The sequence below is a fragment of the Sceloporus undulatus genome, chromosome 6, assembly GCF_019175285.1.
Source record: "Sceloporus undulatus isolate JIND9_A2432 ecotype Alabama chromosome 6, SceUnd_v1.1, whole genome shotgun sequence".
Classification (NCBI taxonomy): Eukaryota; Metazoa; Chordata; class Lepidosauria; order Squamata; family Phrynosomatidae; genus Sceloporus; species Sceloporus undulatus.
Genome location: NC_056527.1, coordinates 160,085,468 through 160,098,187, shown reverse-complemented (window position 1 = coordinate 160,098,187; position 12,720 = coordinate 160,085,468). Strand labels below are relative to the sequence as shown.

The following is a 12,720-nucleotide window of genomic DNA, read 5'->3' as shown; positions in this document are numbered from 1 at the left end:
CCTCACCAGCGGGAGGAGGAGGAGGAGGCCCCAAAGGAGGGCCCCAGTCGGCCTCCCCTCACGGAGCAACGCCGCCGCCATGGCTCCGAATCGTCCCTCGGCCTCTCCTTGGCTTCCTCCCCGGTTCTCTTGTGGCCGAAGAAGAGCAACTGCCCGCCTCCTTCCTCCCTCGGCCGCCTCCTCCTCCTCCTTCGCTTCCCCTTTCGCTTTAGGAGAGACCCCTGAGAGAGAGGTTCAATAACGAAAGGCCGAGGCCTAGTAGTAGTAGAGGCCAGGAAGGAAGGAAGGAAGGGCCACTCGTTGGCCGGTTGCTTTGCCTGGAACCAGCCGGAGAGGAAGAAGGAGAATAATGGGCCCAAGCGCCCGCCCTCCCGCCCGCCAGAGAGTGGCCAGGGAGCCTCTGAGCATGTGCAGATTTCCCTGAAAGAGGCAGGGGGAAAAAGAAGGCTTTGCCCCAGGCCATTTCCTCAGTCCTTTTTCACACCACACACTGCAGAAATAAGAACCCACTTTGAGGCCGCTTTAACTGCCCTCAGGCTCAGTGCTAGGGAATCCTGGGAGTTGTAGTTCGTTGTGGAACCAGAGCTCTCTCTCTCTCTCTCTTATCTGACAGAGAAGGCTCAATGTCTCACAAAAACTACAGTTCCCAGAATCCCCTGAGCCTAAGGGCATTTAATAATGAGGCCTCAAACTGGATTAGTTCTGCACTGTGTGGGTTTGGACCTTTGTGTAGCTCTGCACTAATAATAATAATAATTATTATTATTATTTATTTATAACCTCTCTGTGTAACACAACCAGGGCAGCTTACATATTAAAACGCACACAATCCCCTCAACCCCAATATCATCCTTATCAAATCCTGTTATTATGATTATAATTATTATTATTGGGAGATGACTCCAAACTAAGAGGAGTAGCTAATACTCCAGAGGACAGGATCGAGATTCAAAATGACCTGAATAGACTTGAAAGCTGGGCCAGAGCTAAGAAAATGAACTTCAACAGGGAGAAATGTAAGGTACTGGACTGAGGACAGAAAAATGAAATGCACAGATATAGGATGAGGGACACCTGGCTGAATGAAACTATGTGTGAAAGGAATCTAGGAGTCCAAGTAGACCACAAGTTGAACATGAGTGAACAGTGTGACGCGGCAGCTAACAAGGCCAATGCGATTTTAGGCTGCATTAATAGAAGTATAGTGTCTAGATCAAGAGAAGTAATAGTGCCACTGTATTCTGCTTTGGTCAGATCCCACCTGGAATATTGTGTCCAGTTCTGGGTGCCACGATTTAGAAAGGACATTGAGAAACTGGAGAGTGTCCAAAGGAGGGTGAGTAAAATGGTGAAGGGTCTGGAAGCTATGCCCTATGACAGTGATGGTGAACCTTTTAGAGGCTGAGTGCCCAAATTGCAACCCCAAACCCACTTATTTATTGCAAAGTGCCGTGTCCCTCTGGCTTTCCATTAACAAACTCTGGCAAACTCTGTGCTGGGGGGACGGCAGAGGTGCCCACAGAGAGGGCTCTGAGTGCCACCTCTGGCACGTGTGCCATAGGTTTGCCATCACTGCCCTATGAGGAACGACTTAGGGAGCTGGGGATGTTCAGCCTGGAGAAGAGAAGGTGATATGATAGCCCTGTTTAAATATTTGAAGGGATGTCATATTGAGGAGGGAGCAAGCTTGTTTTCTGCTTGGAGCAATGGATGCAAACTACAGGAAAAGAGAGTCCAGCTCAACATTAGGAGGAGCTTCCAGACATTAACATCAGTTCGACAGTGGAACAAACTCCCTTGAAGAGTGTTCAAGTCTCCTTCCTTAGAGGTCTTCAAACAGCGGCTGGATGGCCATCAGTCAGGGATGCTTTGATTGAGATTTCCTGCATGGCAGAACGGGTTTGGACTGGATGGCCCATTTTGGGGTCTCTTCCAAGTCCATGATTCTATGACATATATATATATATATATATATATATATATATATATATATACACATATGAATGTAGATGTATGTATATATACACACACACACACATATATGTATATATGAATACATATACATACATATATGTAAGCATATATATGCGTGTATACACATGTACAGTGTGTATATATATATAGAGAGAGAGAGAGAGACATATGAATGTATGTGTATATATACACCCATACATGTATATATGTATATATGAATATATATACGTGCATACACATATGTACTGTATGCATATATATGTGTCTGTATGTGTGTATACTGTATAGAGATAGACACGTGTGTGTGTATGTATACAGTACTGTATATACACACATATGCATACAGGAGGCACTTCCTCTCGCGAGAATCAGTCGAACGCGAGAAGATAAACATTGCACAGACGCTGACAGACGTAGTAGCTCCTCCTCCATTCTCTTTCCTGATTGGCTGTCAGCGCCCAGTAGGGGGGGAAAGGTAGCCGGCCGTCGATTGGCTGCAGCGGCGCTTCGTCAGCCAATGAGCGCGCGCGGAGTTTGTCTGGGAGCGGAGAGCGCCTCGCGGCCGGCGTCTTTCTTCCTTTCGCCTCTGGCTCTTGTTCCGAACGGAGTGGCCTCCACGCTCCCGCCGTCCCTCGGAGAAAATGGCGCTCCTCGGTAGCTGACCCTCGTGCCTCCCGCTTTCCTCGCCGTTTCCGTCCGACTCTGAGGAGAAAAAGGGAGCCGACTCCACCGCCTCCGCAGCGTCATGAAAGTCATCGTCGGCATCGGAGGGTGAGCGGAACCGGGGTCGGGCTGGGAAGCCTCAGGGAAACTCAGCAGCACTTCACTTAGGGCTAATAGTAGGATACTTACATTTAACTAGTGTGTGTATTTATATATATATTGAATAATATCAATAATAGCGTATTTTACATCCATATATATATATATATATATAATGTTAAATAATATCAATTTAAACTGAATTAAATATTAATTAAAATTAAAGTGTATTTGTAAAAAGTTTGCAAATCTTGCCTTTACAGGTATTTATATTTAACACACACATTATATGTCCAAATGGCTTATATTGAATAATATCAATAAAAGTGTATTTTTTTTAAAAAATGCTAATAATAATATAATATAATAATAATTTATTTATAACCTTTTACAAGTATTTATGATTAACTAATATATATATATATGTCTATATTTGCCTATGACTTACATTCAGTAATTTCAATATAAATTAAATTAAATATCAAGTTAAAATAAAAGTGTATTTTTAAAGATTGCCAGTCTTCCTTTACAGATGTTTATATTTAACTAATATATATATATATATACACACACACACACATCTATCTATCTATGTGTGTGTATATTATTTATATTGAATAATGTCAATATAAGTTAAATTAAATATCAAGCAATATTTATTTCTACTTCCAGACTATATGCTGCAGTCAGGCTTTTATCTGTATTTGCAAATCTGCGGCGCTCTATAAATAAAATTTAACAACAACAACAATAATAAGTAAAATAAAAGTGCATTATAAAAAAGGTTGCCAATCTTTCTTTTGCATCCCTTTATTCCTTTTGTTACAGTTACACTTGTCCCTCCGCATTTGCGGAATTGATTATTCATGGGTTTTATTAATGCGTTCTCTCTAAGGAATATCTGAGTCCTCCAGCGCAACTCTATGGTCAACTTTAACCAAAGGTTGCACTGAAGGTCCTAAAGAGAACGCTCTACTCGGCCTTTGTAGCTCCTCCAGAGAAACTCTGTGGTCGCTGTCTGGCAGATGTTGACCATAGAGTTGCGCCGGAGAACCTAGAGATGCCTAGAGAGGACATATTGATCAAAGCCACAAGTAACCAAAGGCACAGAAGTCAAAGCTGCAAATGTAGAGGACCCATTGTACATTAATTAATTAATTACATAATCGCATACATATTCTCATCAGTTTTATTTAGTTTCCCTCCTTTTTCTTTGTTCTTCTTTGCCTCTTCTTTCTTCTGCTTTTTATTTTTTATTTAGTTATTAAAAAGCATCTGCCTTTTCATTATTATGTCTTACTTATATCCTTATATCTATTCTATATTATATTATATCGTTATATCTATTCTATATTATATTATATCCTTATATCTATTCTACTTCCACCTGGAAAAAAAAGGATAGTGAATCTTTCTCTATTCATTTTGTTACAATTACGTTACTTAATTACATATCCACATACATATTTTCATTCTCAGTTCAAATTTCCCTATTTCATTTCCCCCTTTTTCTTTGTTCTTCTTACTACTTTTTTTTCTGCCTTTTTAGTTACAATAATAATAATAATTATTATTATTATTATTTCTCTGTCCTACCAAAGAGATAGACAGGGAAAACAGCAGTGCATACTATGCATACATTCCTAGTGGATGTTTTATCCATTGGGGAATAGGCCCTCCTGAGTGACACTAAAAAGGACTTCTGTTATGACTTGGCAAAGATTTACTGATATATAGAAAATGGCTGAAGTGAAAAGACAGCCATTAAGTCTTTGAACGGAAACATGTAGCAGTGGCCAGGATATGTTTTGTAGCTACTAAATACAGGAACAGGAAGTGTGACTGTCTGCAAAATAGCTGTGGGGAAAATTTCCTCTTCTCTCTCTCCTTGCCTCATGACACCTATCCAGCAAAATTCGTATATCAAGGACATCCCTTGCAATCAACAGATGCATGGTTTGGGTTCTGCATGTTTGCCATTGTAAATCACATGTGTCTTCCCAAATTTCTTTTCCAGGATCACAAATGGCGGGAAGACCACAGTGACTAGGAGACTGATGCAGGCACTGCCCAACTGCAGTGTAGTGCATCAAGATGATTTCTTTAAGGTGAGTTCAGCAACTCAGTTTGTATAGTCTTTCTTTCCCTGATCCCCATGTTGCTTATACAACAGGCCCTTGCTGTCTTCTGGGGCTTGGTTCCAGGACCCCAATGGGCATGAAATCCTGGATGCTCAAGTCTCTTGTATACAATGGCATAGTAAAATGGTGTTCTTTGTATAAAATGGCAAAGTCAGGGGTTGCTTTTTGGATTGTGTGTGTTCGAATATTTTAAAGTTGTGGGTGCAGAATCCATGGATGGGAAGACTAACTTAGTAAATGTCATTAAGGAAATAGCTGCTAAATAGGAAATTTCATGAGGTTTGTGGGAAAACTCGCCTCTATTCTGTGCTGAAAACAAGTTATGTATTCGTTTTAAACAAATTATGTACTGTCAGCCATCCACATTTGCAGCTTTCACTTTTGTGGCTTTGGTTATTTGCGGTTTTGATTAATATGCTATCTCTAGGGATCTCTAGCACATCTCTGCCATAAGATCATAAGAGTTGTGCTGGAGAATCTAGAAGTTCCTAGAGAAAACACTTCTCTAGGCATTTGTAGATCCTCTAGCATGATTCTATGCTCAGCTTCTGGCAGATGTTGACCATCAAGTTGGACTGATGGATCCGGAGATTCCTAGAGAAGTGTCCTCTCAGGCAAAATGAATGGTGGTTTTTATTTGTGGTTTTTCCACATTCATGGGGGTCTTTGGCTCCTAACCCCAGTGAATGCGAAGGGACCGTTGTAATAATGAATTGCTGATATGTTTAGCAGCTGTAGGGGCTGGTTTGCTCTGCATAACGGTCCTTTGTGAATTGGTTTGTATTTCTCAAAAAGTGGGTTATGTTTTGTGGCAGTATTCATGCAGTTCAAAGTGTTGTTACTGTGCAGTACAAGACAGTTTTCATTTCTGTCTTGGTTGCGTCTAAACAAGGAGAGACGGCTGGAATTTCTTCTCATGACTATACTGAAAACCCCTAGAGTTATTTCCACTGCAGGGAGAAAAGCACCATCAAAGGCTGCTTTAGCGCACTAGTGCACAGTGCATGGCCCTCCTCCATAGATTAACTTTTTGAAATCTTAAGAATAGTATGAAGTCAGGGTTGGAAACTATACAAGTGATAGAATTCAAAGACATGTATACAAGTCATAGTTTTAACAGGGCTATGTATACAGAAAACAGGTTTTGAATATATTTTTGCCATACAGATTTCTAACCTTTTATGCCTATGAAGGGATGCTTGAAAGTGCATAAAAATCAGTGTTGTGTTTTTAGAAGTTTGGGAAGGGAGCTTTGGTTTATCACATCCAATTTATTAAAATAGACACATACAAATATGCTAATACTGTATTTTTACAGATTATATGAATGTTGGTGGTTCTTTGCACAGAATTTCATTGTGGTGGAGAATTTTAACTTTAAACAACCCAGTAGAGGATTATGATTATAAACTATATAGCAGTGGCAGATCCATGTGTTTCAGTTGGGGTGTACCGCTTACATAGAAAAATGAGGTATGGCATCCAGTTTTAACAGCAGAAGGGGTTTCTGTTAAGGATGCTGCTAATATCAGATCCTTAGAGCCTCTGTCCTAAAACAGCTAGTTTTCAGTTTCAGAACACATTTGTGGGGAAAGCAGCTGGAGGGAGAGATGTTAGGTTGAAAGCTTAGCACATGCAGCTCCTTTATTGCCCTAAAACCAGTGTGTTGCCTTGCCCCATATGTTACTGGGGGGAAGCCATTTTAAAACACAAATCTGTTTTGTTATTTAGTTGGATTCAATTTGCTTTCTTAAACAAAATACATTACCAAGCAACATAGTTTGGAAATCATCTCCTTCCCCCTCCAGCTTTGGGGACTAACTGGGGTTTTATGCTGTTCATTCCTGCCTGACATCTTGACTCGTTTTTCCTCTTTAAGGTGCTTGTGTTTTGCCATATACAGAATTGCTTGCGTAGGGTTGGTGCACAGGAATTGTCCTGCAGTTAATGGGTAACATCCCAATGTGCTGCTGGTCAGATGACCTTTCTGTTTTGAAAATAGACTAGGTGTGCCAGTTAGTGATGAGATAAAGGCAAAAACGTCTTGTAATTTTATACTACCTAGGTGTACAGAAGGTCCAGCTCTTCTGAAGGCTGGTGAGGTACTGGTATGCCTGTTTCAACAGGCATCTTATCCCTCTAGCTCTTCTTAAAATGAACATTGAAATTTGTGAGCAGCTCTGCAGACAGTTTTTGTTCTGTTTCAGCCCCAGGATGAGATAGAGGTTGAAGATGGATTTAAACAGTATGATGGTAAGTTCTGTTTATATCCATGCAGTAACAGATGTTGTTGTTTTAAAATGTCTATCACTAAAGCTCTGGAACTGGTCTTGGTGGAAAAAAATACATTACAGAATAGAATATGAGTTAGTAAATTGCTTGAGATTAGGACATTTCATTACTTTAGAGTTATGTGTTTTTCTTTGGACCTCAAAACTTCATTTCTCTTTTGTCTTAGTGATTAGTGCTCTGGACATGGATGCAATGATGGGTACCATCAATGCTTGGAAGAAAAACCCAATCAAATTTGAACGATCGCATGGCATTAACACATTAGATACCAGAACTATAGAGGATTTAGGAGAAAATGATGACACCACCCATATCCTTATTGTAGAAGGATTCTTACTTTATACTTACAGGTAATTAAAAGTAGGCTGGCATTCATAAGTTCTGGACATTTCAGTATTTCTCCTAGTATGTAAAACTTTCAAGTCTTTGTAGAGTGCCATTTCTGTTTGGGTACATGCTAATTTACTCTCAGTGATCTTTGACAGTTTTGACTTTATAGCAGGTACATGGTGGTTGGTTATGATAACCTTTACTTGTTTCATTGCTTTCTGATGGTACATACAGAAAGACTTCAAATCTGAAGGTGTTTCTTTTGTTGTTTTGGGGAAGCCTTGACTGAAAGCCAATAACGTCTAGGATTATAATACCTGTAGACTTCCAACAGGTTTGATGATAACCCCCACCAGTAAAGTAAAGTAGTAGGATGGCAAAATCTCTTATCAATTGTTTCTATAAAACACAAACAAAACCCCAGGACATAGCAAATAAAAAAGACAGATTTTTCACTGCAGTGAAGTGCATGTGCCAAAGATTCTGTATTATGATAAGTGCATTATAATCTACTGATATTCAGGACAGTAAAAATTCCAAGTGAACTAAATAGCTGCTAAAGAAGTTTATAAGCTGGCCAACAAAATGAGCAAATCAATTGAATAACTATAAAGTAATGGTTCAGTAGGGCAAAGCATTCTGAATTGGCATGCACCCTACTTGATTCTGAATGCGCATGGACTTTTCCAAGGAAAATTGCCAACTGTGAAAGTGCAGTTCAGTGGAAGAACTGAAAGTAGAAATTCCAGTATCTTACTGCCCTTACATAAATCTGTTGTGTGTTTAAACTTAGACTACTGCTGTCATTCTGACTGGTCCATTTTAAAAGTTATGTTGTATAAGAGGAACAAGTTATTTATCAAATTCTGTATTATGCTGCAAAGATAATAGAGGGGATTTTCTCTTATCCAGTATAAAGGATGGATAGTAGGTTTAGGATATAGAAAATACTGTTTCACAGGTTGCATGACTTAATTGCCATTTCCTGCTATGGGATTTGATGACAGCTGCTGATTTCAGTTGCTTTAACAAAGGATTAGATAATTAGTGGAAAAAAGATGACCTAGACGAGGCAGATATTTCTAAATTGTTACTGCTAAGTAGGCAAGAAGAGGGTTGTTGCCTTTATGTCCCGATTCTGTGTTTCCTAGAAGCACTTCTTGACTGGAGACACAGTGCTAGTGTTTGCCTGATCCAGGAGGACTGGTTTTGTGTTGTGTTTAGTACAAACCAGGATGCTTTTTCCCCCCCTTGTAGGCCTTTGATTGATGTCTTTGACTTCCGGTATTTTCTTTCTATTCCCTATGAAGAATGCAGGAGGAGGAGAAGGTTGGTCTGTTTTCACAAAGGTTAACTGCAAATATTGTTAAAGTTGTTCCATTTGGGGCTTTAAAAGGTTATATTTGGGGGGCTACAACGTTCAGAACCCACCTAGGCAATGTGGCCAATGGTGATGCTGGTTAGGAGTGGACAGTTATGTTCTGGGTGTGATACTCCAAACCACAACTTAGAATCATCGAACCTAAACATTGGAAGAAACCACAAGGGCCATCTCCCTGCCATGCAGAAATACAGAATTCGAAGCACTCCTGACAGATGGCAATCCAGCCTCTGTTTAAAAACCTCCAAAGGAGGAGACTCCACCAAACTCCGAGGGAGTGTGTTCCATTGTTAAACAGCTCTTACTGTCAGGAAGTTCTTCCTACTGTTTATGTGGAATCTCTTTTCCTAATCTGATTCCATTGCTTGGTGGCCTAGTCTCTGGAGCAGCAGAAAATAGCTTGCTCCATCCTCAATATGACATCTCTTTAAATATTTAAACATGGCTATAATGTCATCTCTTGATCTTCTTGGCCCCAAGCTAAACATATCTAGTAAGGTACTCTTCTAGGGCATTGTTTCCAGAATGTTCACCATTTTGGTAACCCTCCTCAGGAGACTTGTCAATATCTTTTTGAATTGTGATGCCCAGAATAACACAGTACAGTGGTACCTCGGGATACGAAATACCCAGGTTACGAAATTTTCGGGATACGAAAAAATCCCATAGGAAAACATTGTTCCGGGTTACGAATGTTTTTTCGGGTTACGAAAAAACTTTTGGTGCTTTTCGGCGCTATTTTACACGGAATCGCGGCTTTTCCCCATTAGCGCCTATGGCAATTCGGCTTACGAAGGCTTTTCGGGTTACGAACGGTGCCGCGGAACGAATTAATTTCGTAACCCAAGGCACCACTGTATTCCAAGTGAGATCTGACCAATGTAGGATAAAGTGGCACTATTACTTTCCTTGATCTAGACACTACATTCATACTGATGTAGCCTAGGATCATAGTTGCTTTTTTAGTTGCTGCATCACACTGTTGACTCATATTCAGCTTGTGGGTTAGGACCACAGCGACCAGATAGCTTGCTCTGATAGTGGGCCATTGGCGCAGTTCCAAATGGACCTCCAGCAAGGAGCAGATTTTGCAGCGGTCTTGGGCTGCCTTAGAGCAACTTCCGAACACATCGGCAGGGCATGTGTCATCTGCATGCCACACCGCCAAAGCGGCACCTTTTGTCCCATCTGTTTCAGGCCATATCTCCAGGGACTGAGGCTGCAGCTATAGAGAGTGAGCTAGTGGCTACTAGGTCTATCTGACTCACTTCCTCTCAACAGAAGCCCTGCCTCCCAGAGACCATGTGCTTAGGAAGGGGACCTAGAATGCTAGTGAGCATACAATCACACTCCCACTTACCTCACACAATCTTTTTCTTTTTGTGTGTGTATAGCATAATACTGTAGCTTTTTTATTTTACTATATGTATGTACAGAACAATCCTAAGAATGTTGACTTTGAAGAAAGGCCCAAATAATCTGTTGCATGGATATAAATCCTATTATAGATCTAAAACACACTGCAGAAGCAACCCAGTTTGAGAGCACCCAAACCACATACAGTCTTATTCAAGCTCTGGTTCCAGCATGCAAAAAGTCCCACTGAGGTGACAGAATATAGATGGATTTAGAATTAAGGCAATTTGGAATCATGGAAAGGGATCCACAAGGTTGTTAGTGCAGGAGTTTGATAAAGTTAAGGTGTCCTCTACACTGAAATACAAGCTAAAGTTGATTTTCTTTCCTCCCCTCTTCTGTCTAGTTCAAGGAATTACACTGTACCAGATCCTCCTGGTTTGTTTGATGGTCATGTCTGGCCCATGTATGTCAAACACAAGAAACTAATGGAAGACCTTAATGTCGATGTAGGTAAGTTAAATTAGGCCCTCAGTACCTCTCTTCATAAACCCTTTATTCCATCCAGCTGGTGTTCAAATGTATTCTTTTTAAACACTATTTTCAATGACAAAATTCCTAGGATTGCTTCAGATCTCTGTGGCTACAAGAAGCAAATGAAGTTATTTAATATTTTTATGGCCTGCGGGTTCCCCATATCCAGATTCAGGCAAGTTTTCAGACTGAGAACAGGAGTAGTGTGGAATGTGCTCAGGTCTCTCAGTTGTCTTTTAACAAGGCAGAAAAAAATGTGGCCTATTGCTGCATGGACCCTGCATGTTTTTAGCAGTTCATAGATCCCCCCCCCAGCCATCCCAAAATGACAAACAAGTGATGATTCTTTTGTACAGCAAGGCACTAGGCCTGCCTTAGGTGGGTGGAAAGGTCTCTAGTGTCTTCTTAAATGGGAATAATCACGCTTTGAGAGAGAATGCTACAGTATGCCCTGGTGGAAAAATTGACTCCTAAGCTCAGCCAGTCCTGGACTAAACTGGTATATCTCATCAATATAAAAAGTGGGGGTGCAGAAGTATTTTACAATCTCTTTTTAGATTGTAAGCCTGAGGGCAGGGAACCGTTTGACTAAAAGATTGTATGTACAGCGCTGTGTAAATTTACAGTGCTTTATAAATAAAAGTTAATAATAATAATCTTTAAATGTCGCTGCTTATATTTCAGTTCATTTGGATGGGACAAAATCAAGGGAGGAGCTCTTTAATGAAATCTATGGACATATCCAGAACAACTTAGAAGATCTGATGAAGATGCTGGTAAGAATGGCTCTTAATTTTGAGGAAGGAATTTATATCAAGATCCTCCAGTGGTATGTTGCTCTGCGTATGCAGTTCCACATTCTTCTACCATTTGGCGGCTGTCATATACTGGTGAGAAGGGGGTTTAGACCATGGAGAGGCAGCTGGTCTTAGCTTGGTCAGGAGGGAGAATTGAATACACCTGTTTTGTCCTTCCTGTGGGAGCCCAGAACAGCAGCTTCTTCGTAATTTCAACCACCTCCACACCATCAGTAAGCAACAGCAGTGGAGGTCACTCTTGGAGTTTGCCAGCTGCTTGGGTTTTGAAGTTTTGGGACTGAGTATAAGTGTTTATTGGGACATAAACAATAAAGTGTAGACTCAAGTTTCTAAAGTCTAATACATCAAAACAACTTCATTTGAAATAATTGTATGCCTCTTTTTGCTCTATTATCTAAATCATGAACATCCAAGTACACTGGTCCCCCGGGTTATGAAATACCCATGTTACGAAATTTTCGGGATACGAAAAAATCCCATAGGGATTTATTGTTTCGGCTTACGAAGGTTTTTTCGGGTTACGAAAAAACCTCGGCGCTATTTTCAATGGAGCCGCGGCAGAGCCGCGGCTTTTTCCCCATTAGCGCCTATGGGCTATTCGGCTTACGAAGTATCCCGGGTTACGAAAGCGGCGGCGGAACGAATTAATTTCGTAACCCGGGGTACCAGTGTACTTGAAAGAGTGATAACCGGTTACTATTAGAAACTTGCAGACTTTCAAAAAGCAGTGCAGTTCTAACCATCTCCTACTTAATACGTTTGTAAAGCAGTTGTAAAGCAGTCACTCACACTAGTGTTTGTTTGATTGTTTACAGAATTAAAGTGCCTGGGGGATTCTTATGAAGAAGAAGAAACTTGTTCAGCAACTTTTAAAAACGCTTTTTAAAATACACGACTGGCTTAACAATAAAGCTCCAACTTCTGTGAAGATTTTTCCTTGATTTATTTCTTGCTGAGATCAGTCGCTAAAGCATGGTCTTTATTAAAAAGTTTACCATCCACACTGCTTCTGAGACTTAATTTGTGCTTTTTATAAATGCTAATCCATACTGTATTTACATGAACAATCATGAGACTTTAAATGATCAAAAGCAGTAATTTTCACTAATTTCTTGTTAATCTATATTTATGA

The 12,720-nt window shown here is 40.4% G+C and overlaps 2 protein-coding genes across 4 annotated transcripts in view; one reads left to right on the top strand and one right to left on the bottom strand.

The window, feature by feature from the left end:
* The window catches only part of SPPL2A (signal peptide peptidase like 2A), a 37,994-nt gene extending 37,661 nt beyond the window's left edge, over positions 1 to 333 (bottom strand). For both annotated transcript variants that reach the window (XM_042472677.1, XM_042472678.1), the window contains exon 1: positions 7 to 333. In XM_042472677.1, coding sequence (XP_042328611.1) covers positions 7 to 81 — 75 coding nt within the window. In that variant the 5' untranslated portion in view covers positions 82 to 333. The remainder of the gene's footprint in view (positions 1 to 6) is intronic.
* A 2,203-nt stretch (positions 334 to 2,536) lies between these two features.
* LOC121933581 (nicotinamide riboside kinase 2-like) lies at positions 2,537 to 12,594 on the top strand. Of its 2 annotated transcripts, XM_042473521.1 has the most exons (8): positions 2,539 to 2,745; positions 4,754 to 4,844; positions 7,085 to 7,130; positions 7,336 to 7,519; positions 8,757 to 8,828; positions 10,643 to 10,749; positions 11,455 to 11,546; positions 12,404 to 12,594. In XM_042473521.1, the coding sequence occupies exons 1-8, from the start codon at positions 2,720 to 2,722 to the stop codon at positions 12,407 to 12,409; spliced, it is 624 nt and encodes a 207-aa protein (XP_042329455.1). In that variant the 5' UTR covers positions 2,539 to 2,719; the 3' UTR covers positions 12,410 to 12,594. The 2 variants fall into 2 exon arrangements, with proteins under 2 accessions (XP_042329456.1, XP_042329455.1); XM_042473522.1 differs by lacking the exon at positions 8,757 to 8,828 and having other exon boundaries at positions 2,537 to 2,745.
* The last annotated feature ends 126 nt before the right edge of the window (positions 12,595 to 12,720 follow it).

Excerpts from the sequence above, each read along its gene's own strand:
- LOC121933581 (XM_042473521.1), top strand. The coding sequence starts at position 2,720 with ATGAAAGTCATCGTCGGCATCGGAGG. Across the intron at positions 2,746-4,753 it reads GTCATCGTCGGCATCGGAGG|GATCACAAATGGCGGGAAGA; the intron begins GTGAGCGGAACC and ends TTTCTTTTCCAG. Across the intron at positions 7,520-8,756 it reads TTCTTACTTTATACTTACAG|GCCTTTGATTGATGTCTTTG; the intron begins GTAATTAAAAGT and ends CCCCCCTTGTAG.